General features: G+C 40.1%; 1 protein-coding gene and 3 pseudogenes across 6 annotated transcripts in view; all 4 read left to right on the forward strand.

The window, feature by feature from the left end:
• LOC149068784 (dynein beta chain, ciliary-like) overlaps positions 1-5,621 on the forward strand; it is an 86,221-nt gene extending 80,600 nt beyond the window's left edge. The window contains exons 57-60 of the mRNA XM_089250586.1: positions 983-1,165; positions 1,266-1,410; positions 4,952-5,178; positions 5,287-5,621. Coding sequence (XP_089106712.1) covers positions 983-1,165; positions 1,266-1,410; positions 4,952-5,178; positions 5,287-5,535 — 804 coding nt within the window. The 3' untranslated portion in view covers positions 5,536-5,621. The remainder of the gene's footprint in view (positions 1-982; positions 1,166-1,265; positions 1,411-4,951; positions 5,179-5,286) is intronic.
• Positions 5,622-10,322: 4,701 nt separating this feature from the next.
• Positions 10,323-26,127, forward strand: part of LOC149068785 (putative polypeptide N-acetylgalactosaminyltransferase 9 pseudogene) — an 89,681-nt pseudogene continuing 73,876 nt past the window's right edge. For 2 of the 3 annotated variants that reach the window (XR_016195116.1, XR_016195118.1), the window contains exon 1: positions 10,323-10,464. The product of XR_016195116.1 is annotated as a putative polypeptide N-acetylgalactosaminyltransferase 9 pseudogene, transcript variant X1 (transcript). Of the gene's footprint in view, positions 10,465-13,531; positions 13,609-26,127 lie in introns of all 3 variants that reach the window. The other variant, XR_016195117.1, reaches the window with a different exon arrangement.
• LOC149068786 (putative polypeptide N-acetylgalactosaminyltransferase 9 pseudogene) lies at positions 10,335-25,557 on the forward strand (annotated as a pseudogene). Of its 2 annotated transcripts, XR_016195115.1 has the most exons (3): positions 10,414-10,464; positions 13,532-13,608; positions 21,224-25,557. The product of XR_016195115.1 is annotated as a putative polypeptide N-acetylgalactosaminyltransferase 9 pseudogene, transcript variant X2 (transcript). The 2 variants fall into 2 exon arrangements; XR_016195114.1 differs by lacking the exon at positions 13,532-13,608 and having other exon boundaries at positions 10,335-10,464.
• Positions 18,184-20,432, forward strand: LOC149068787 (putative polypeptide N-acetylgalactosaminyltransferase 9 pseudogene; annotated as a pseudogene).

The following is a 26,127-nucleotide window of genomic DNA, read 5'->3' on the forward strand; positions in this document are numbered from 1 at the left end:
TTCGACATTATAGCAAAAGCTTCATAATTTATATGGAACTCATTATAACCGAACATTTTTTTAAAAAATCTTCAACATTAACTATTTGGCAATCATTATAGCCAGATTCTTGTTATAAACCCTGCTTGTTATATGGGGACTTTTACTGTGAGGTGTATTACAAAAGATACCATACTTATAGTTATGTATTATAACTGACCTTGGATTGTGCGCTGTATGTTCAAGTGCCATTAGTTGTGATCAGAGCAGTTATTGAAAGGGGATGCTGTTTCTTGAAGGAACACAGCCACTCGTTTTATTTTTTCCTGCATTGCAGTGTACTACTTTCGTCAGACGTTAATGAAAGCCGATCTCCCCTTTAAAAAGTCTCACCACAAAGATCAACAGGCCTATAACAATATAATTATTCAATCATACTTCTCTCATAGTTAGAAAACTGATGGCAGATGGCAGCACTGAACATAACAAGCCTCAGACACAAACAAACTTCACTTCAGGTTCGCAACATGTACTGTATAACTGCACATTTCCAATATGTATCAATTCGTTAAAAGTTCCATAGAGGAATATGAAGAAGGTGCATGTGTGGTTTAGTAGTGTACCTTTGTCTACATGGTTTGTCTTTATCAACAGCAGTCATTCCTTGAACACTTGTACCGCCGCTCACTTTGAGGACTTTTGACACTTTGCATAAGACCCGCCATCTAAAAATTATTCCTCGATTTAATGCAACAAAGCCCAAAGATTACTATATCTCAATGTTTAGCTGGTATATAGATTCACTATTAAATTATTAGCAAATTCATTGGGCCAGTGCTATAAAAATCACCCTTTATTTGTTTTTCCATGTCATGGTTCTGCAGTTTGAAAAAAAAAACTTTATTTAAATCGTCCATACATTTATTGAATTTTTTCATATTTGTTCAGTTCATTCAGTTTGAATGTTAAAGTATTTCTCTTTATGGACTTTTACAAAAATTAGGCTCAACAAGTTGCTGAAGACATCGAAGACAAGCTACCAGATCCTTTTCCTGTGGCAGATCTCTACGCAAAATGTGATTCCACTATACCATTTGTAGCTGTTGGCCTCCAGGAATGCTTAGTTTTCAATGACTTGCTGTTGACTATGCAAGAGTCATTAAGCCATTTTGGACGAGCTATCGTGGTAAAAAAGACAAATTTTTTAAAGGGAAACCTAATTAGAGTACTTTATCATTAAGGATTATTATTTAAATTAATGAAAAAAATTTTCATTCAAATTTTAGGGAGAAATACCACCTAGTTCCGAAACTGAAACTCTGAGTGAGGCATTTATATCTGACATGGTCCCAGAAACTTGGTCAGTGAAATCATACCCTGAAATCACTCCTCTTAGTGCCTGGCTTTCTCATTTTTTGAAACGTCATAAAGGTAAAAACAGCAGTATTTGAAGTAATGAAAACTAGATTTTTTATAATTGTGTATTTATTATAGGGCTGGTCCGATTAATAGATTAATCAGGTCAGTTAATCAATCGATTGTGAATCACAGTTAAAAATTTTAGTTCAGTTAATTGGCTCAATCAATCTGATCAAAATTTGATTAAAATTTTTATTAAAAGTTTAATTTGATTTATTCATCTAAACCAGGGTTTCCCAAACTTTTTTGTTTCAACTCTCCCTCCTTCAGAAATTATTTTCTCTCATTGCCTCCCCTCCTCTCCGCCAACTCAAGCTAACCCATACAGTCCAATGTTATACCTGTAGCTTCTATTCCCTCTTTTATCCTTCCATTGCCCACTTTGGGAAACACTGAACTGAACCGATCAGTGTCTCAAATCATGTTGCTATTCATGACATTTCAGATAAGTGACCATATTTAAAGATATCTGAATCAATATTTTGATCAAATGTTTCAACATGGGGAAATTGGAAGTTGATTCAATGAAAACTAGTGAAGATTTGAATTTGTTTCGTGGAAGTTTTGGAAGACGACAAAAATTTATTGTTTCCAATGTGTGAACAGCAATTTTCTATATTTTTAAACATCAGTTTCTCTACCCTAACAGTGCCATTTGAAATCAGTTTCAAAGGAAAAGTGGGAGAATGAAAATTGGAATTAGTTTCAAAACCAGTGACTAACCTAAAATAACTGATTTAGAAGGAAAAAAGAGACAAAAACAAAGTCAAGTAATTCCAGGATATGGCAGGTATTTTCAGCATATTAAACAGTGTCAAGCATGTGGCCTTCATTTCTTAGTGTATTTCTATATTTGTTTACGTCCATTCAGTGGGTGAAATGAATAGAATTTATTTTGCTATGAATACAAATTTTTAACTGGTTATTAAAAATATTTTAATTGATTTTAAAATCAGCCCTAATATTAATACATGTGATTTTGTGCATAATACAAGGTAGGCAAAAATTCCATGACACTTCAAAAATCAATGAAAAAACGAGCCAGTTTATATTATTAAAAGTGCGGTTTTTTTTAAACTGGAATACTTATCATGATATAGTTTTTTTTTTTTTGATAAAATAAAAAAAAGTTCAAAATTTCACTTGCAGAAGGCACTTTATCACGCAAAACTCGACATTACCTATAAAAATGTAAAAAAATACAGATACCCTGATTTAACAGACTCTGATTCACAAAATTTCTTGCTTTAATAACAATTTTTTTTCTGAAATTCTTGTGAAAATAGGAGTCAAACCCCTCTATTCAACAAATTATAAACCTCGATATATACATAATATTTTTTGAATTATCTGAAATTATTTTTCTTATTCCTCGTCACCCAAAACCACACTTGAAACATTTGACTTCCCAGAAATTGGCCTTCGGTCTTTAGAGATAAATAAAAAAGGGAGGGAACACAAAAATCTATTCCTTCTTGAGTTAAAGGGACGATAAAGAAATTCTCTCAGGATATGTGTGGTAAGATTTCAGCAATTCGGTATAACACCAATACCAAAAAACATTGTTCTGTCCACATGTTTAGATTTTCAGTAAAAAAGTAAAGTTACCTCAGGTTTGTGCTCTCTCTCTTGTGCTCGAAAAGTAAAAACTGGCGGGTCATATCTGAAGAGAAAACATTTTCAGATTGGCAAAATAATCACAATTTTGACTGAATTTCATAAAAACGTTGGACATATCAAACATACTTCTATCAAGCAATTTTTTCATGCATTCTGATTTTTTTTCTTACGTTTATGTATTTTTTTTCTTTTAATTGTTATCAAAAATAAGTTATAAAAGCAACCCCCAAAGTAAGATTTTATATCCTGGACAGATCTTATGGATCTCTTGGGAATACATGAGGATCACGTTATTATATTTAAAGAAGAAAAGTAGCTTTTCAAATTTTCAATTTCGAGTGTGTTTATGCTCTTAATCAATTTGACCCCTGTTTAACAATTTCCTTGATTTAACAAATAAAAGTGTCGATTTCTTCCAATTCATTAAATCGAGGTTTGACTGTAATGCATAATTAGTGTTTATTATGATCTGAGTTACATAAAATAAGAGCATCATTTGTAGATTGGCTATCATCTAAATGATACTAATTTCAACCCACATATCTGCTGACATTGATTGCGAAAAAGTCTAGATCACTTCTGTGATTCTTTTCTTTAGTTCCTTGATACTGGTTACATATGAGGCGCAAGAAAAAATCAAGGAGAGTTTAATTGAGGAGGTTATAACAGAGGTCCATGTCACCCAATCCATGAGCCATGATATTATTTATCTGTTGTACCATCTACACCATAGTTTCCCAACCTTTTTTTCCACGTTGCCCCCTTCAGAAATGTTTTTCTCCCATCATCCCCCCCCCCCCGAATGCAATCTAACCCATGGAATCCTATGTTATACTTGTAGCTTCTACCGCTGCCCTGGAACATTCTATCACCCCCAGGGAACGTTAATGCCCATGTTGGAAATCACTGATCTACACCATACTTACCAACTACTACAGATTTTCTGTAGTTTCTACGAACTTATACCATAAAATACAGAGCTACAGCATATCATGAAAAACTATGGAAATCTGTGTTATCGAAACTTCTTTTGTTCAAGGATTTCATTGCATTCCCTTATCCTATCGAGTGCAAAATGACATAACGGAAAGCCATTATCTCCAAAGAATAAATATCAAATTAATAACAAATCAACAATAAACTTAAAAAGGTGCGGTTTGCACTAAGATAACTTACCATTTTCTAGAATTTTTCAACTGTATCAGATAGTTCCATCCTATCACCTCACAATGACCGAATAACAAAAATGTGCGGTTTTATATCAAAGGAAAAACAATTGAACATTTAGCAATTAATTATGTGAGAAAGAAAATACAGTTTTCCTGTTTTACCAACACCCATTTACCATATGTGCTGTTCAACCAGACAGGAATGTATAGCCATACTAAATAACGTCTACATAATACCACCATACTTGTAAACTGGACTTTTTCCTCCAATGTGATCACATTAAGCACCGTGGACTGTATTTTATTAATTTTTTTTTAATTTCCAAGAAAAAGTCTACAGCATGATAAGTATTTTAGTGCAAACCACACTTTCCTATGTCGATTGGTTGATCTTCTAATTTTTTAAACGTGTAATGGACTTTTTGCCCATCCTGTTTATATACCCGTACCAAATTATTTTAGACTAAATTTTTCCATATATAGTCAAACCTCGTTAGTGCGTCATCCGGTTAACATGTCACTTCACTTAACGGGTCACTTTTTGGAAGTCCCAGTTGTCCTCAGGCAGGAATTGGCACAGCTATGGCTTGCTCCGTTTAACGAATCACTCCGCTTACTAAGTCATATTTTTTCTCTCTCAAGAGTGACTCATTAACAAGGTTTGACTGTAAATGTACAAAATATTGTTTAATTGATTCCATACTCTTACCGGAAATAGATGATCCATAGCATAATATCATGCATTCTATTTTTCATATATATAGCCTTACTCAACTGGATGGCTGTAGATTTTCAATTGCCTCCTACGATTTGGCTCGGTGGCCTGTTTAGCCCTCAGTCATTTCTAACTGCAGTTATTCAATGTGGGGCTCATTCTCAAAAGCTCAGTCTGGATAAATTTTCCCTTCAAGTTGAAGTAACGAAAAAATGTGTGGACGATATAACGAATGCTCCGAAAGAAGGCGCTTATATCACCGACCTTTTTATTGAAGTTAGTATTTAAGAATGCTATTTTTAAAAACTAAGGATCTTTTAATAGATCAAAAATATCAAATGAAATTCGGATGATACTGATTTAAATGTTTCTTGACTATTCTAGGGTGCTCAGTGGGAAGTTACAAAAGGATGTATCGTGGACTCTCAAAACAAAGAGCTTTATAACCCTATGCCAGTGATACATGTTAGGCCAATCTTGACGGATAAGTTGGATTCAAGAAAATGTTATCCATGTCCGGTTTATTCCACAAGGCAGCGTGGATCTACCTATGTGTGGGAATTCTTGCTACCAACAACAAACCATGTGGATAAATGGATAATTGCTGGTGTAGCGCTGCTACTTAATATTTGACATTATATTTTATATTGAATTGTTTTGTGAAAATTTACGTATTATGTAAATTTATATGAGAAAAAAAGAAAACGTTCTGAACATAATATATTAAATGTGATTATGAAAAAAAAAAATTCATATTATACCGCATTTCTTGGTCTGTCTGCGCATGGGCTTAAGCACAGTAACCAGAGTATAGAAGAACTGCATGTAATGTGGTGGTAAATTTTGGACGGAAACTTCTGTAGGCCTCTGTGAGGAATCAAATCACCATCCTCTCACAATTTGCAAGTAAATAAATGTGTCCCTTTGCAACCACTTGCTCAGATTATGAGAGGACAGTGATTCCATTCCTTGCAGAGGCCTGTGGAGTTTTCATTCCTGAATTTATCTATATATGTTTTGCATTCAGTTCTTGTATACTTTATGTGAATAGTGGAAAGGGATATGCACACACAAGCTGACCCAAATTGTTTGCACAGTATACCGAGTGCATAGGTAGCAGCACGTATGACATTTTATCGGTGAAGCATTGATCCTAGAGGTTTATTTCCAGTTAGAAAAAGTATCCAAATAATGTGTAGTACTCAGATATGCCATTCATGTTGCAAGGGGATGTCTAGTTATCAAACTAAAAATGTTAACTCTTTATACAGACATCCTGTGCTCAATAACCCAATCAGAAAGTTGTTGCCTGGTCTCTCATTTTCCAAATTTAAATATCTCTAAGAGTATTGCACTTGGAAACTTGGATTTTTTTTTTTTTGGCATCAGGAAAGACAGATCAACAACTTTGTAATTGAGTTCTTGAGCACAGGGTGTCCTTATATAAAGTTTTTTTTAATGTTTTAATAACTATACAACCCCTTCAAACATGAATACAATATCTGAGTACTTCACGTTATTTGAATACTTTTTCCAATTGAAGGTATACTTCTTGGATCAACGGTTTGCCAGTAAAATGTCATATGTCCTGTTACCTATGCACCCTGTATATACGACTGCTGACTTAAGAAACGTGCAGTAACTTGAAGGGTCGAATACATTGAAAAAAGAAAGAAATTGACTCTTTGCGTAGACTCAGTGTGCTAAGAGTTTCAGTTATTGAAATGTAGATCCCACTCTGAAAAGTGATTTGAGAAAAAATTTCATATTTTGAAATGCAATATTTATCAAGACACATGTAAATATGAAAAACGACTGTTTTTGCAACTTATCACTGTGTTGGCAAGTTTTCATTTGCTGAAAAGGTGCCATTTTCAGGAACTGTACACAAATAGGATGAGCTCAACCATTTTATTTTTTTTATTCACAATAAATACATTTTTTCACTATTACACTCATTGCCATAAAAAAATTTTCGCCCAGAAGAAGACAAAATTAAACGAAATTTTACACATGTAAGTACTACGTTGATATAAGTAAGTGATTAGAAAATCCAAGAAAAAGGATCATTTATTTCAGAAAAAAGTACAGATGAACAGAAGTTTTAGTACTCTGTTGGACCCCCCCTCTAGCGCGAATGCACGATGCGATACGAGCGGGCATTGAGGTATACAAGTTCCGTATGATGTCCCGAGACATCTCGTTCCACAGTTGCTGTAAATGCGCCTCTAGTTCGACCAACCTCGTAGGGTGTCCAACTTGTCGTCCCAAATGATCCCAGATATGCTCGATTGGTGACAAATCTGGGGATAGAGCAGGCCAGGGAAGGGTGGTAATGTGGCGGAGGCAGTCTTGTGACATCCTTGCTGTGTGTGGCCTAGCATTGCCTTGTTGAAAAATGGCTCCTGGGAGCCCTGCCATGAGTGGCAACACATGTGGCTGAAGGATGTTATGGACGTACCGCTGGGCTGTCATTGTGCCATGGATCAATATTACGGGTGACCGTGTATCGTAAGCAATGGCACCCCATACCATGACACCATCTGTGGGAGCGGTGTGTCGCTGTAAAGTGAAGGCAGGATTGAAGTTCACCACGGGGCCTCCACACACGAACACGATTGTCATCACTGCTCAAGTTGAATCTCGATTCGTCGCTGAAGACGACCTGGTTCCATTCCGTTGCAGTCCAATCCCGTCGTGCTCGACACCACTCCAAACGGAGGCGTTGGTGGGTGGGTGTCATTGGCAGCACACGTAATGGGCGCCGTGATACCAGATGTCCTTCAGCCAGGCGCCTTGCGATGGTTCGGGAAGACACAGGGGCCCGTAGTGAAGCTGCTGCCTGTGTCTGGATAGCGGCCAATGAGGCAGTTGGCTCTACGCGTGCGTTTCGGATGAAGTGACGGTCTTCTCGACGACTGGTCTGTCGAGGGCGTCCTGAACCTGGTCGCCGTGTAAATGACGTCTCTTCTGTCCACTGGTCGCAACACCTCCTCACAGTAAAATCAGAACGGCCTAGTTGACGAGCTACTCGCCGAGCTGACCACCCAGCTTCTATCATCCCGATGATTCTTCCCCTATCGAACTCAGACAACTGCTCATATGGTCTTCGACGGCGGCGTAACGGCATGTCTACCTCAGCATTTCCTTTGCAAACGATTAAATACACTCCAGCAAGCTCTGCTTATCTGTTTTATACTCCAAGGAGAACGAAGTTCAACGCCCTCTAGTGGCATTACGCAATGCGCAATCACGCTGCATTTCTAATCATTTGCATATCTGCCCGACATGTACCTTCAGGCCAACTTTCGTTTCGATCCCATAATTATTTATTGGTGCGCAAATTTTTATGGCAATGAGTGTATTTTGACAATTACAGAATTTTTACAGCTTTGAATTTTATTTACGTTTCCGCAATTTGTGAATGTCGCCCTCAAATGCTGAAAACTTTAAAGTCAAATATTTCCATTAATATTGCTTTTAAAAATATGCAATTTTTTGTAAATTATCTCTCAGAGTTGCATTTACATTTCTCTAATTGGAAGTTTTATTGCACAGGGTCTGCATAAAAAGTTTATAGTAAAAAATTATTACCATAAAAATACATATATACAGGGTGATTCAGAAAAGATGGGAAAAACTAAGGGGTGATAGTACGCATTAAAGAATGCATGGTCTAACACGAAACGCAAACGTGCTAGCGCGTTTCGAAACTGTCACTCTGCAAACGTTAGAACGCCATTCCTGTTGAAATTTATTGGGAGAAAAAGAACACACCATGCATAAAAATGTAACCAGGGGAAGAAGAAGAAACCGTATGCAAATCTGCATCACAGTGAATAAAAGGTGTGGACGCCAGCCCTGTGACGTCATCCCGTACGTTACAACTGTTAGAACGGTTGCACGCTGGAATGACTTCGCAGGGCTGGCGTCCGCCCCCTTTATTCACTGTGACGCAGATTTGCATACGGTTTTTTCTTCCCCAGGTTACATTTGCATGCATGTGGTGTAATAATGCGGGATCTACATTTTAACCCCCCTTTGCTTACAAGGTATTAACCGGAAATTCGGATGATTTCTATTTGACGAATGGGAGATAAATATGGTAACCTTGTCCTAACCTTACCGCACGTAAGAAAAAAAGAAAGAAGTTGAATTAGAAAAAAACAAATGAAAGGAAAACAGTATTAAGTACAGAAACAGATAAGAGAGAGGATACACAGATAAAAGAAAGAGTAGGTATACGAAGTAGATTTCTTTTTTCACCCTCACCCTACCTGCTCTCTTTTTCTCTTATCTGTGTACCGTAGAAGGATACATCATATATGTGGGGAAAAAAACCACAAATAATATTGTATAGTAGAAATAAAAGGAAAGTAAAAAGAAACAACACGCTTCGTTATATAGGATTTCCAACAGACTCGAGATGAAGAAGAGAGAGCGAGCTTGTTTCCGTTTATTTCGCAGGCATTTGGACGCAATATTACGTCCTTGATCGTGAAGTGGTTAATAATTGAAAGTTTTTGCACACGGGGATCGTATAGAAAGTTAATTTCTTTATTTTTTTATGTATAGGCTACAACCACTCAAAACAAATTTTGAGATTTTACTTTATTTGAAAACTTTTTGTCATTGATAGCACGTTTCATGTCAGCGGTTGCAGCAATATCTGCAGTGCAAACAATTTGGGACAGCCGGTATATCAGTCATTTTCTAGCATTTCGGGAAAGCGGAGCGGACCGACCCTCTGCACCACCACCCCCTATCGCTACGGCTTGACAGGAGACAGCCCCCTCGATAATACAAGCACTTCATCATAGCCCTGGATTGCAAATTCGTTAAATTTTGTTTCCAGTAAAATCGGACCCAAACGTAATGAAGGGAGGCAAAAAAAAAAAAAAAACTCGAAAAGGTTGAGATCAAAAAATGATGTTAAAGACTGAAGTTTTTTCAAGAAATTTTTCCCGCATTTTGGAGATTTAGAATTATCCAAAACAATTCATCAGCGTTTAGGTAAAAAAAATCCTGAAAATAACATTTTTCAGCTTTGCTTTATTCAAATTTACTATTCGAGCAGTGCCGATGTTACATACGCCAGTCAACTGTTTGCGTAATTGCTTCTTTCTATCCCCCTAATGATTTTACTCGTGGTTTACTCAGCTTTATACATCGAACACAAATAGGCTTTCCACGTACCTCACCCCCCCTCTCGCAATTTTTAGCTTTGAACTTCGTTATTTAGCCCTCCCCCATCTCGTTTTCGTATTGTTTACTCATACAGCAAACCCCAAAAAACCTTCCATAATGGAAGAGTGCAAAAAGGTAAAAAAATATATATACGGTTAGGATACGGAAAATTGCACCAACTAGATTGAATGGGATGATCACGTATTTTTCTGTTTTCATAGCCTTATTTCTATCGCTGGGATTCATATTGAATGCACGTTATTGTATGAATGGGCATTTCTTGTAAAAAGTCTGTTCGATCAAGTCGAGTTTTTCTTGAAAACAGTGAAATAATAAGGGACAAAAGGTGGCGACAAAGCAAAAGAGAAAAGAAACGTAAGTCTAAAGATATCCTTTTTGTATTATCATTCACGAAAAATATACTTTATTTGCCATTTTTTTCTGCCAATTATCCTGGAATATAGTCGAAAAGATCTGTAACAGCTGCCGGAGATTATGTTACATCGTTTCTGGAAGTTTGCATTTTGGCTTGCGGGAGGAGAGAATCGTTGTTGAAAATAATGTACTGTTTTAGGTCATCTACAGCATGACAACCCACGAGGGCTCAGAGCCGTCTTAAGAACTCATGCGTCCCCGTGCCAAATAATTTTTCTGAGGCCATACCAAACAAATTCTCGAGAACTTCAACCAGATCTCATTTTTGGGACGCCCCGAGGGCCTTAAAACGGCACTGCCGGGGCTTGCTCCTCATAAGACCAGGCCCTGGGCGAATGATTTTTTTTTTTTTGGAGGGGGGGGGGGCTCTTCTGTGCAGTCTTTTTTGAGGCGGAGGCATGTACAAGGGAAGAGTTCATGTGGGTTGTGCCTAAAATACAAATGGCAGCCAATTTTGGGTACTGGGCACGTGCCCGTTTGCCCATGCGAAAAACAGAGGCTGACAACCCCTCTTACCTACGGAATAGTAGAAAAGTTAGAGATCTACCATGGGACACGTACCTTCTCGGGGCCCACGGAGCAGACATGTTCTTGGGGGGACCCCTAAACAGGAAAAAATTATGCAAAATAAGTGTAAATTTTTTGAGAGGCCTTCCATTTGGCTCGGGGGGCCCCGTTGCCCGCCCAGCCTAGTTACGGCCCCGATGGGACCTACAAGATCAACTTAATACTTTGTTGTACTTTCCAAACTTTTGAATGAGTAGACTTACAAGGAAATCAATATAAGTGGCAGGCCCGTCGTTTTGGGGGGGGGGGGGGTAGGGGGAGCCATTGCCTCCCCCCCCCCCCGGTTTTTGAAAATACAATATAAAGTGTACAATACAAATATATATACATTGAGCACACGTGCTTTGCCTCCCCCCCGGGAAAAAGTTTGAAATGACGGCCCTGAGATAAGTGGGGTCGCTCTTGATATTGTCCATGAACGCATAAAAAATTCCTTGACCTAGGAGTCAGTCATGTGTTGGACCATGATCCGTTCTTCACATAACGCGTCTTCAACTTTTCAGACATTGTGTACCAAATTAAAATTTTTCATAGGGCCCGCGGGCTGACGAGTCATACTGCGGTACCGTTAAGAATTTTATTGTCCAGATCAATGCTCTTCAACGGTGGTCCGCTACTATATAGTGAAATGAGAAGAATGCTTTGCGAATTTCTTGCGAACGTTATAAGCGTGGATCCCGCTTATAACGTTCGAACGTTTTCTTAGAACGTTTTCTCGCTTATTTTTGTGTTCCCAACTTTTACTAGTACTGAGTGAAATTTCTCCCGTTTACGGTCTTTCCTCGCTTATAACGAGGGCCGTCTTAAGAGCGCCATGAGCCCCTGCCTTGGAAACTCCCCTAGAAATACCTGCTTACCAATTTACATACTTGGTATCAAAAATTGTACTCAGATCCCGTTTCGAATTCCCCGTGTGGGCCATTGCGTTAAGACGGCACTGCTAATTACTTTTTTGCGAAGGTTTATTTTTCTCTTTAAAAAAAGCCGTTATAGGGGGATCGACTGTGTGTAAAAAAAAAAAAACCCCTGTTCAGCCGTATCAGTAATATAAACCAAATTAAGAAATCGAATGGAAATGCTTTTATACCTCAGAAACAGTGGATGTCCAACTACGCAGAAAAAGGAATCTTGAACCTCAATTCGTATATTGGGTGCCGTATATTAGATTATAATGGCTCATGCCAACACCCCCATAGACCTTATCTATAAAGGGAAGGGGGTTTCTTATACCCCTTCTCCATCCATAGGCTAATACGGAGAGGCAGTATGGGTATCCCCCCCCCCCAAAAAAAAATTAGCATAAGTGGAGGTGGAAAATTCGCCCCCGTTCACTATTGATCCGCCCCTGTGTTCGAAGAGCCTGTATCCGCTTATATGCCCCCCCCCCCCACCATCCTTATTATAATCATTATATTTTCGTCCATATATTTTGCTTAAGGGCACCCCGTTAGCTAGCTTACTTGATTTGATAACTTCAGAGCAGTGATGGGCGAATGTGAAAGATGTTTGTCAATGATTTTCTTTTTTCTGAAAGATGTTAATACCGTCATCCGGACCTTCTTACTTTGCACCTTCAGGTTTGCCCCAATTCTGGAAAAAGGATTAAACGTCACCTAGTGGCTATTCTGATAAATATTTCCAAGATGTTTTGATTCTACGCGATATTAGAGACGTTATCGGTCACCTCATGTATTTCCGTTACTGGTGTATCCGTCATTTTGAATGTCGTTTGCTAAACATATTATTTGTGCTGCTCAATTTTAGCAGGAATTTCTGAAAGGGAAAGTTGAATTTTCAGTTACACAAAATGGCATCCGTAACTCAAATATATGAGTTGACCGATAACGTCTCTCTGTCTTGTCGGGCTGAATAAAAACTGGAAGTATTCAGCAGAATAGCCGCTCGGTATACGGTTGAGAACCCTTTTTTCAGCATTGGCGCAAAGTAACTACTGCAGGTGCAAAGTCGCCCCGGATTACGGTACGTCAGAACCATAAATGATGTCGCCTTGTACATTTTTGAATGAATTAGCATTATATTTGCTCTTCTTTCCGATATTATATAGAAGAGGAAATGCGTATGAATGTGTGTTACTTTAATAATACCTCTGCTGCCCCCTATGAAGTAAAACCAAAACCGTTTGTTATTAATTCTTCAACTAAAATTGACTGTTAAACCGGTGTGCAGAATGAAAGCGGCGTAAGATTTGTGTAGCAAAAAATACCGGTTGTTATGTTTTTCGCAGCAGCGCTTAAAAAACGGATTTTGCGTTTTGCGACAAACATAAAAACATATTTTGCTGCGAAAAACTACACTTGTGTGCAGCAGACAGTATTATACATTCCACATGTTGTTCATTTTTATGCTGCAAACCGTTTTAAAACCAACAGTCAGTTTCATTTGAAAAATTATAACACACAGTTCTGTTGTTATTCGATAGGTGGCAGCAGGGATCCCATCGCAGTGAGAATTTTCGCATGAATAATAGTAGATTTTTGGAGATACTATAAGCAGGAGGTTTGAAATTTTCCTTCTATTATTTTTTTTCCGCCGGTACACAAACTATTATAACCATGAGTGAATCATAAAATTAAAAAAAATCTAAATTTTTATACGGTCCCTTTCTTCTCTAACTTTGAATGAGAATGTTGTCACCCTGTCTATCCTGAGAGGCCAACAAAAAAAGTTCCAAGTTTTTAAGCGCAACATCCGCTGAGATTTTATTTATATTTATTCATACAATATTGTTGGACCGATCCCTGAGGGGGTACCAGGCATTACGGAGGCTGATGGGGAGTTATGATCTATATGAGCATATTTGAGTGGACGCCTGGAGCATTTGAGCATTTTTTAAATTGAAATCATGCGCCTACAACGAACGGTTGATGAGATAAAGACCGAATTAGGTTTTACAGGACACCCTGTATACATAGGGTTCTCAACCGGTGCTCCGTGGAGCCCCAAGGGCTCCGTGTGCGCCTCCAAGGGGCTCCGCGGCGACTCAAGGAAAATAAAATGAATCAGTAAATTTGATTGATAAGTAAATAAGAGAGCCCTACAAGGTTCTGCCATAAAAATTATGTACAAAAAAGGGTTCCCAGAGCCAAACAGGGCTCCGCCATAGAAATTATATAAGGAAAAGGGCTCCGCGAGTTAAAAAAAAAGGTTGAGAACCGCTGCTTTATATGATTGTTTTTAACACATCGCATTAACTTATTTATAAATTATCAATTATTGTTATTACTGTGGCACTTTAATCCGTAAGGTTTTTTATCGTATTGACGGTATGATTTATGTCACGGCCCGGTACAGGCCCGTCATTTGAGGCCCCGGCTTTTGAAAATACACTAAAAATGGTATATACAGTCAAACTTCGTTAATGAGTCACTGTTGGGAGAGCAAAAATATGACTTAGTAAGCGGAGTAAGCCATAGTTGTGCCAATTCCTGCCTGAGGACAATTGGGACTTCCAAAAAGTGACTCGGTAAGCGGAGTGACGTGTTAAATGGGTGACGCACTAACGAGGTTTGACTGTATATATACATACATTGAGTACATGTTCTCCCCCCGGCCCCGGAAAAAGTTGAAATGGCGGTCCTGGCCCGGTAGTCGAGAAACACGTCCTTAGGCTACTCAAAAAGTAATATCTTTAACCCTTTCAAACCCTTCTTGGACAAAATGAATTTCTTAAATTCAGAGAAATAAGTTCAGACTTAGAGGGTTGTGTAAGTTGTCAATATGAGTTAGAAATATGGTAAATATGAACTTTGGGGGCTTTCATCAGAGGGCAGCACTTGGAGTTGAACTTCCAGGGGGTTTTTAATATGACCTTCAAAGAGAAAGTGCCTCAGAAAAAAAAAAAAAGTGTGATTTATTAGATAAAATTTAGCAATAAAATCCTGGAAAAATTGTACGTGAATAGGAAAATACCCTGTGTCATCTTGGCCGAAGAGAAAAATTGAAAATCTGAAAGTAGCAACAATTGCCTGACATTTATGCTTTCTATGCATTTTTTTAGTATCAAAAACGCATGCGCATCTGGAAAATTCCGAAAAATGAATGCTCGGGTCTGAAAGGGTTAAAGATTTCTTGGAACGTATCAGACTCAGATGCATTCGAGCTCCCGACACTACACAAAGAGCACACTTTTTGTGTGCAGTTCAGGCGTGCCAACTTTTGAAATCCAGAAATCCGGAGATTCTCCCGAGGGAGGTACCCCCCCCCCCCCACGACACTCATGGACTCGATCAAAAGTTCTGCATTGCCCCTGAGAAGAATTTAATTGCATGTCAGTCTTTCCATGCAGAATAGAGAAATCACATCTACATACTGTTCATAAAGTATGTGTTTTCTTTTGTGGATGCTATCAGTGATTGATAATCTTGGGTATATGAGTTCTTAAAGGCTTTATATTTAGCTGTATATAGTTTAAAGTTTTATATTTTCTTTCCAAAGATGTTTAATCGGAAGAAACGACTTAAAAAAATTAAAACTACAAGGCTGCGGACGAAAAAATGTGTTTACCGCGCGGCTGTTAATGGAATACAATAACGATTATACAGGAATTTCGGCAACCAAGGGCTTCCCCCCGATAAATGATTGCCGATAAATGCTACGAAAACAAAGTCGCGTCTTTGCCAGTTGCTTAAATGCGGTCACAGAGACTTTTTTTACGGCTGTTCTCTCTCTCTATCTCGATGGAAATGACTACGGCTGTACTCTATGGGTGTTTACCCTAACGACGACGGTAATCGTTGACGCCACGACAACGTGAAAGCTCGCGTAAAATCTAATTTTCTGCCAAAATCCGGAGAAATTTTAACAAATCCGGAGAGCGGGAGGAAGGATGAAAAATCCGGAGTCTCCCGCCTAAATCGGGAGAGTTGGCAGGTCTGGTAGTTCTATTTTCCTTCAATGCAAATTCTAAAAAAAAAATCTCGGGAAGTTTTGTCCGAGTATACATAAAGAAAAGTACCATACCAAGGAACCAGAGTTCCTTGAAAATACCTGGCTAACTCACCCGACATCATTGAGCACAAAAGTGTAATTATTACCAATATTATCACTATAGCCACTCGCTGTTCCCTATCCTGTTTCCTGCTTCAACGATTTCCAACGGGACATCACTTGGAGCGGAAAACTGTTCTTTGCTAAAAGATGGGCGAGGAGCCCCCCTTTCCTTTATAAGTGTTTCCCCAAGGACGCACCACTCAACAAGGACTGTTGCCATTGTACAGATTATATAAGGTGGTAAGTTTCAAACTAATTGTCTAGCGACACGATCTACGGCAGTGTTTCTCAACCGCCGGGCCGCGAGTGATTAGCCGTTTCATTTTTCCTCATTCATTTTCCGTTGGTCGTGTGTTTGACCGGGCCTTCAACTCATAAAAATGAATGAAACCGGGCCGCGGGCTTGAAAAGGGTTGAGAACCACTGATCTACGGGCTCTCCCGAATTGTTTGCACAGCAGATATCTCTGCTATCGTTCACTTTAGAAACATACTTTCTATTACAAAAAGTTTTCAAATATCGAGCAGTTATTTAAAATCTCAAATTTGTTTAAAGGAGGCTGCATACACGTGGAAAAGTAACGAAATTAACTTTTTATACAGTCCCCCGACATGCCAAAACTTCCAAATATTGAAATGTAAATTCTGCTCCGAAAAGTAAATTGCAAAAAATTTCTTAATGCAATATTTATCGAGATATTGAATGGACAGGAGTCCCGTAAGTCCTAATTCGGTCTTTAATCTCATTAGCCGTTCGTCGTAGTTGCTTAAAAAAATGCTCAAAGGCGTTCAAAAATACGGTTTCCCCCATCTTCTTACTTCTGTTTAGAAAGTTGTTGCCCTTTCTCTCCTGAGAACAACAAAAATTATGTTTTGGAAACTTATCATTATGTTGGCAAGTTTTCATTGGCTCAAAAGTCGCCATTTTAGGACTGTACTCAAATACACACACACACAATGAAACGCTACCATTTTTTTTTTTTTAATATAATTACAGAATTTTTGCAACTTTGACTTTAAATTTACGTTTCGCGTTTTGTGAATCACACACTCAATCATTGGCAACGAATGCTGAAAACTTCCAAGTCAAATATCTCTGTCAATACTGCATTCAAAACTGCACATTTTTTTTTTTTTTGGAAATGACTTCTCAGAGCTGCATTTACATTTCACTAATTGGAAGTTTCAGCGCACGTAGGTGTTGTGACTCCAACGTGAAGCTCGTTTCTGCGAATTGCTTGTTATGTGTAGCGCTACCATCTGCCATCAATTCTAACTATGAATGAAGTGTAATGATCAGCGCCGTCTTAACGCATGGGCCCACCCGGGCACGGCCCGGGGGGCCTCAGAAAAATTAGAAGCAGTTGAATTTTTCAAGAATTTGTCAGGTAGGTCCTCACTGAGATCACTTGGCCCGGGGGCCATGATGCTCTTAAGACGGCCCTGGTAATGATTGAATAATCGTACCGTTGTAGAGAGAGGCCTGTTGCTCTCTGTGGCGAGACTTTTTAACGAGATCGGCTCGAAGTTTGGAACACCCTGCACGCTCAAAAATTTGATCCAATTCATATTTTCTAAGGGTGGCACATTGCTCAATTTTTAGTACACGATTGCAAATAAAATCATTGGAAAATAAATAAAAATTGAACGAGAGTTACGAACTTATTTTATTTCCACCACGTGCTTTTACCGAATTCTGTCAGAATTTAAAATCTGAAAAGAATGATTTTCATGTAAACTTTACATTTAGAAAAAATTCCTTCACGAACTGTTCGCAGACGACACATATTTCACTGGAATTTTTCTCATTAAGCCTAATTCACTGAGGATTTTCTTGGCTGTAACATCCACGCTCCAGAAATCGTGCTGCGTGTTGCGCCGCACCTGGAAACAAACACAAACAGTTTGCAAAACAAAGAAGAAGAAAAAACCTACTAAATTCAGAATACTCAGTTATCTAAATAATCTAGTACTTAGCCCATTCTAGCTTCAATTTCGCTAGTCATAACGTTTGTTTGAGCAACAAAAATAGGGACTACATTCAGAGAAAGTCTGAGAATCTTGGAAATCCGCGTTTTTTCCACTCGCTTTAAAATGCTGATGAGTGTTGTCTAGTCGTGTCATCTAAAAGAGATGTTTCCTCTAACATCTATCAGGGACTCACGATTTTTTCAGAGTGTTTTACGGTTAGAATTTAAAGCAACGCAATAGACGGCGCAGGCATGGTATCAAAGTCCAGACGCCAATTGATAGCCAGAGTTCTGCTTCTAGCTTCATGTGCTTGGGTGATTGTGATTTACTTGCTGATGTTCGAAACGCCTACGAAACACGACGAGTCTAATCAACAACGAGATCGGACCGATGCGAAACGTCTTGGAGTGTTCTTCAACTCCGATGGTGGTCATTTTCAGCGTATTTCTTTTTCGAGTGATCCGGATGGCCCCGGCGAGATGGGCAAACCGGTCCTGCTGGCCAATGTGACGGCCGTGGGAAGCGAATTAGTACGCGATGGGTGGAGGAAGTATCGCTTCAACAAGTTCGTGAGTGACTCTATATCGATCCGAAGAACTCTGCCGGACTATAGGTATAAAATATGTCGAGGGTTGAACTACCCGATTGCGAAATTACCTCAAACGAGTGTCATAATATGTTTTTACAACGAGGCTTTGAGCGTACTGCTCAGAACCGTGTACAGCGTGTTGAAGAGGTCTCCGGAAGACCTACTAAGGGAAGTGATTCTCGTCGATGACTTCTCCGACTCGTCTGAAACGTATCTGGCTTTACAGGAGTACACGAACCGAATACCCAAAGTCAAGGTCATCAGAGCCAATAGGAGGGAGGGCCTCATCAGGGCTAGACTTCTCGGCACATCCGTTGCTCGAGGTCCCGTCTTGACTTTCCTCGACTCTCACTGCGAATGCCTGGAAGGATGGCTGGAACCTTTGCTCCACCGGATTCACGAGAACAGGACGAACGTCGTTTGTCCGATAATCGACGTCATCGACGCCAATACCTTCGAGTACGTGCCTCGGACGAAGCGGCAGATCAACGTCGGTGGTTTCGACTGGGGTTTGAATTTCCGCTGGCACGCCATACCGAGAAGGATCTCGAAACTCAGGAAGGGGTTATGGACTCCGCTGGAATCTCCCACGATGGCGGGAGGTCTGTTCTCTATAGACAAAGGATTCTTCGAGTACCTGGGGACCTACGACGATCAGTTCGAGCTTTGGGGCGGCGAAAACTTCGAGCTGTCGTTCAAAACCTGGATGTGCGGAGGAAGGTTGGAAATAATTCCGTGCTCAAGGGTGGGACACGTCTTCCGCGAGAATACCCCCTACGATCTGCAGGAGGCGGCGAAAGCCCTCGACAGAAACCTGATGCGTTTGTCAAAAGTCTGGATGGACGACTACGCGAATTATTACTACGAGAGGATTGGTAGCGCTCACACGAACCTCGTCGACTTCGGAAATGTGTCGGCCAGGATCGAGCTCCGCAGAAAACTTCAGTGTAAAAACTTCAAGTGGTACTTGGAAAATGTGTATCCGGAAATGTTCATTCCGGGAGATGCCGTCGCTACCGGATTGATCCGTAGCCTCGATGCCAAGCAGCAGAAGAAATTCTTGTGCGTGGACAGTCCGACCAGGAGGAGAGACTACGGAAAACCCGTTCGTCTGCGGGCGTGCAATAAGCTGTCGGGCACGCAGTATTGGCAGCTCAGCCCACACGGGGAGATACGCAGAGACGACGTCTGCGTCGAATACAACGGCAAGGAAGTCGTTGTCAATGGATGCAGCGAGTCACATACCCGAGAGAGTTTGCTGTGGGTCTACCAGCCGAAAGCGAACAAGATTGTGCACAGCGGCGGGCTCTGCATGGTGGTGGCGACTGACAGAAAGGGTGTGTCCATGAAACAATGCATTGACGACTCTAAGCAGAAATGGTCGTTTCAGAACTACAAACCAATGAAGGTCAAGAAGACGCGCGCTTAACGCAGTTACGGTTAGCACGCATGTAGAAATTGGTGTTGTTGGGAAGAGGCTCACTTCTCTCTCTCTTCATCTGATACAGGCTGTCCCAAATTGCTTGGACAGCGGATATCTCTGCAACCGTTGACTTCAGAAAAATACTTTCAGTTACAAAGAAGTTTTCAAAAGACGTGTGCAGTTACTTAAAATGTTTCAAATTTTCCGGGGGGGGGGCATATGTGTGCATAAAAAGTAGAAAAATTAACTTTTTATGTAATTTAATAATCAAGACCCCCGTGTCTTGAAACTTCCAATTGGTGAAATGTAAATGCAGTTCTGAAATTTCATTTACCAAAAAAAAAAAAAAAAAAAATGTGCATACTTGGTTTATTAATCTGTACATCAGACGTGGTCCAGACACTCTGTCCCGTTACCCTGTTGGGTATTGCGACGTAACCTCGATAGGACTCGAACCTGCAATCCTCCGGTTTAGGAGAACGATGCCTTATTCATTAGGCCAGGAGGGTCATTCATTAATCTGGGTTCCTTAAATATCGAAATGGCTGTCTTAATGGGGCCCACTCGGGTGCGTTCCGTTGCCCCCAAGTTTGTAAAAGAGCTTTTAGATTATATTTCCCAAAAACTTTTTGTTCAATCTCCCCCTGAACCTTTTTTTTCTCATCGCCCCAACTCTCAAGCCAACCCATAGAATCCTATACTGGGATATAGCTTTTATCACCTTCCCAGATCATTCCGGGGAGCGGCGATGTTTCCCACTTTAGTTAACACTGTTCTAGATTATAAGATTTGTTAGCATGATTTTTGACAGTAATTACGTAAATTAGCGGGCTGATAATTCCAGCCACATGGGGGTTTCTGAACGTCACTTGCCCGGAGGCCCAACATGCTTATGAGAAGCCCCCCCCCCCCTCTCCTCCAATGGGCCTTATATTTATTTAGCAACCGTCTTTAGACCACTGAGGGTGGTCGTATCCGTTCTTGACTTTATACCACGAGACTAGATAGAGTTATGTGTTTCGTTGTATTTTTAGTGCTGTACACATATTGAATGGGAATGAGTGGTTATTGTACAGCCATATCAGCACACATACTGTAGAAATTTTAAATACCGTTTATAAGTTGAGTGTTTTGTTCCAGGTCGAAATGAAGGATCCAACAAATTGATGACTTCTTTCCCGAAACAAAAGCGTCACCACTATTCTTCCCCCCTCAGCCAACACTATCTGGCAGATGGCAGCACAAGCAAAATCTATGGCAGATGATGTTTCGAGAACAAAACTATGATCTTACAGCACGATTTGACATCAAAGACATTTCTGTCGGGATTAATATTCGAGTGCGACCAAAAGATACAACACAATTTCGGACTCTTTATGTGGATTACTGCATGACTTACCAACATGATTCGCCGGAGAAAAATCCGATTGTGCCAGTTTGTACTTCTTTCAGTGATATGTGTGTGGTTTGTCATTGTATGCGTCTTGTACCGTAGTCACAATCCTCATGGGTCTACTCCCATTCATCCTATTACGGGCAATCCAGTGACTAACCATGTTGGTCATGTCCTCACAGCATCAAACATTGGAACAAACAGCTTGATGATCAATGTGCAGTCACGGGGTATAACGGAAAATGTGTCTTCGAATGAGTTTGGACTTGGTCCAGGTGAAATGGGTCAGCCAGTAATAGTACGTCTAAGAAAAGGGCAGGAAGTTCTCGTCGAAGAAGGGTGGAAGAACTACGAATACAACCAGCTCGTGAGCGACAGTATTTCCGTTCACCGAACGTTGCGAGATCACAGGCACCACAAATGCCGGCAGATGGCGTACCCGACGGCCGAACTGCCGCCGACCAGCGTCATCATCTGCTTCTACAACGAGGCTTGGAGCGTACTCCTGAGGACTGTGCACAGCGTTCTGGACAGGTCACCGGAACACCTCATCACCGAAATCATCCTCGTCGACGATTTCTCCAGCCTCCCTCACTTGAACGAACCTCTCGACGATTACATGAAGGACTTTCCAAAGGTGAAGATTATCAGGTCGAAGAAACGGGAAGGTGTCGTTAGGGCACGGCTCCTAGGGATCGGCGTTGCCCGAGGCCAGGTGCTGACATTCCTGGACTCGCACTGTGAATGTTCCGAAGGATGGCTGGAACCGTTGCTGTACCGCATACACCAGAACAAAACGAACGTCGTTTGCCCCATCATAGACAATATACACCCCCAGACCTTCAGCTATCACCCTAATGGTCTCTATATTGGGATATTCGACTGGACCCTCAATTTCCGCTGGCTGCACGTGAACAATACGTTAACCGGATCCAGCAGTGACCCATCGTCTCCTATCGAAACGCCGGTCATGGCCGGCGGACTCTTTTCGATCGACAAGGATTACTTCCTTCGACTGGGTGGATACGACAGTGGGTTCGACCTTTGGGGAGGTGAGAATTTCGAACTTTCCTTCAAGACTTGGATGTGCGGTGGGAAGTTAGAGATCATACCTTGCTCACGCGTTGGGCACATATTTCGTGAGAAGCCTCCCTCAACATGGGCCGATAGGGCTGATCCGTTACGGAGGAACCTGCTGCGTTTAGCCAAAGTCTGGATGGACAGCTACGCCCGGTATTACCACGAAAGATTGGGACGGAAGATCGTGGACGCCATTGACTACGGTGACGTCACAAGCAGGATCGAGCTGAGAAAAAGACTGAACTGCAAGACTTTCAAGTGGTATCTGGATAACGTCTATCCGGATGTTTTCCTGCCGGAAAAGGCTCTCATCTCCGGATTCATCCGTAAAATCGACCCGGGTGCCGAACACTTATGTATCCAGGGTGATGATCGAACGGATCGTGGGCAGGTCCATCTCCACTCCTGTAATCCGAAGGAATACACACAGTTCTGGTTTCTGACCGAACGGCACGAAATACGCAGGGCCGACTCGTGTCTCGAATGCAGCCGCAGGGGACGTGTCGTAGTGCAGGATTGCTTCGCCAGGCTCAAACGGAATCAGATTTGGAATTATGATCCGGTGACGAACGCCATCCAGTTCAGTGGCAGCAGCTTGTGCATGACCATGGAATCGGACCGTCATACGATAAACATGAAATCGTGTTCTGGACGCTCAGAACAGAAATGGTCATTCCAGACTTATAGGTCACTGAGAGAACTTTAATGATTGTTTGTTCAGAGCCAACGCTTTGATTTACCCAAAGTGGCTCGATCTTTAATACAGCTTTGGTTTTACCTTTCAAAACTTGTGTCATAGACGGTTTGATATTATTCTCGAATTCTTACCAATCGAGTGAGATAACGGACGCGAATGCAGGGCAGTAGCCAGAAATTACTTTCGGGGGGGGCGATCAACTGTTATTTGTTATTTCGGGGGGGAGGGGAGAAATCAAAGTGATAGAACAATGGATTTAACCATCTTATTCCATGCACATGTTACGGTAAATGTGATAAATCCGGTTATAAAGCATAATCACCGAAAATTTTGTTAAGTTTGATAAATTTCCCTAAAACCCAAAGTGTCGTTGTATATATGATAAGTCGCACTAAATCCATCACATTTGCCGGTTATTATGCATAATCACCATTTCGTATTGGTAAATATGATAAATCGGATAAGATGTATGATTTAGATGATCATTAACCGTGATAAGATTTACTATTTAGATGACCGTACTTGTGAATCAGAGTCTGAACCGCGCGGACTAACGAATCTGTCCGAACATCCCCGAAACAATTCCTATTTGACAAATTCTGAAATCGGACCTCGATATAACGAACTCCTATTTAACAAATTTTACGATCGTAACCCGATATGACGAACTTTCATTCAATAAATTGTTCAATTTACCGAGTTTTTACAGGTTTTCGTGCTTACGCAATCGGACAACCCCTCTTACAAACTCTTACTTAACGAAATCTACAATCAGACCCCGATATATTCAGTTGAGAATTTCTTTTTCATATTTATTAACTCATCAATTGCATTACAGTACATTATACATAATCGCCGGTAAAAGTAGTAATGTTTTTAAGTAATTATCAAATTTACCAACGGCGCTACACGCGTTTGGGTTTTATGCATAATCGCCGGTAAAAGTGATAAATTTATCGACGCTCATTGAAAGTTTTTCGTTGATGTTTCCTTTTTTTTGGGGCAAAATTGGGACTTTTAATTCCGGGCATGTCGTTTTGTATCTTGATGAACCTAATAATCGAAATCAACATTCGTTTCAAACTTCATAGCAGATAACGATGGCATTACATTCATGAATGCGTAAACAATTGTTTCCAAAATAATAATAATAAACCTCCAATAACTGAATCACACATATAGCAAGAGATGCTCGTATACTGCACGTGCAGTTTGATTATAATTGAAGTTCCCGTACTGTGAGTAGTTTTTCCCCCCGAATACAGTCAGATTTTTAGGATATGTTAATGAGGCAATGGGGAAAGAGATTTATGGGGGTGGGGAACAGTTCAATTTTCGACCACCAGGGGAAAAGTGGCACTTTTTATTGCATTTTACATTTGCCCATGGTCCATATAGCGTATTTACCAAGTTTCAATGGAATGAATGCTCTAGAACGTTACATAGGTCAGTGTAGTGTCAGCATACTGACGGGTGCTACGTTGGTCTGAACAGCATCAGTGTACTGACACTGCTCCGATCTATGTAACGCCCGTTTTGGTAGAATTCGGTGTTCCATTGTAACTTGGTGAATACGCTATGGGGCCGACGCGAAGATGCAAAATGCCATAAAAAAAGTACCGCTTTTTCACCTGGTGGTAGAAAATTTAACTTTTTTTTAAATTTCATAAAATCTCTCTCACCCATTGTCTTGTAGAGCCTCAATGTTCTTATATGTATTATTATTATTATACTTTGCACATTGGCTCTCTCTTAACAAGCACGCTCCGGTCACGTGAAAGAATCTCAGTACATTCTGTACTGAAACACGAGATGATCACGTGACCACCATGTGTGTGAGAACATCAATTCAGCTCCAGCTCTCACACGAGATGCATCCACGTCGTCTTTCTCTCTCTTAATATATGTACCGTGTAAATAATAGTATCTTCTATGTAGCATCATAATTAAAGATAACGGATCTAAAACTACGTGTCTCATTCATACGGACTCAGATGCGCTACCGTCACCACTTAGCAAAGCAGTCTCATTAAAATATCCTAAAAATTTGGCTGTATTCGGATAAGCAGTTTTTTGAGGAAAAACTACTCACACAGAGTACGGGAACTTTAATTATAATGACCCTGTATACATCAATATATTTCTTTAATTTTGTCGAAAGCGTGCAATAAATAAGTAGGTTCCGTTATGGGAAAGAGCCATTTTTTTGGCTGTAAAAGTAAATTATTATGCATTTATATATATAATATATGAGAGTGTGTGTTGTTTGTATTGATCTTTTGTTTGAGAAATAAAATGGTCTTATTATAATTGTGGCCGGCACAAAAGTGACTATTACAAAAATTACTTCTACTTTTAAATGTACGGTAATTGAAAAGCGATTGAAGTTCAGCAGAAGCTCTTCATGGTTTGAAATCTAAAATTTCTATTGACCTAGTGGGTTAATTTCAATAACACATAAAAACGTTTAAATAAACAATTTATTTTCCCAATCTCTTTGGGAACTTTAATAGAAATTATACAGTACAGTATATCGAACCAATTTTTTTGCATTTGCAGGGGCGCACAACCTTTTCAGTCAGCGGGACGGATTATGCAGGCATTTCTGACGCTCGCGGGTCAGAAAATGGAACATACAATGTGAAAATACAGGGTGTCCTATAGGTGCTAATGCGGCCTTTATCTCATTAACTGTCAGTCGTAGAGGTGTATTCTCGGTTTAAAAAATGCTCAAAACAAGTTCAAAAATTTCCCTGTAACAGTTTTTAGTTTTTCGAGTGAAAATACAGTGTGTAATTTATACGGTTCCCTCGTCCTCTAACTTCCAATTAGAAAGTTGTTGCCCTGTACTTTCTGAGTCCAACGAAAAACCCA

Source organism: Pholcus phalangioides, unplaced genomic scaffold, assembly GCF_987345545.1.
Source record: "Pholcus phalangioides strain wild (caught in Gottingen) unplaced genomic scaffold, Ppha-v1.0 ptg000024l_1, whole genome shotgun sequence".
NCBI lineage: Eukaryota > Metazoa > Arthropoda > Arachnida > Araneae > Pholcidae > Pholcus > Pholcus phalangioides.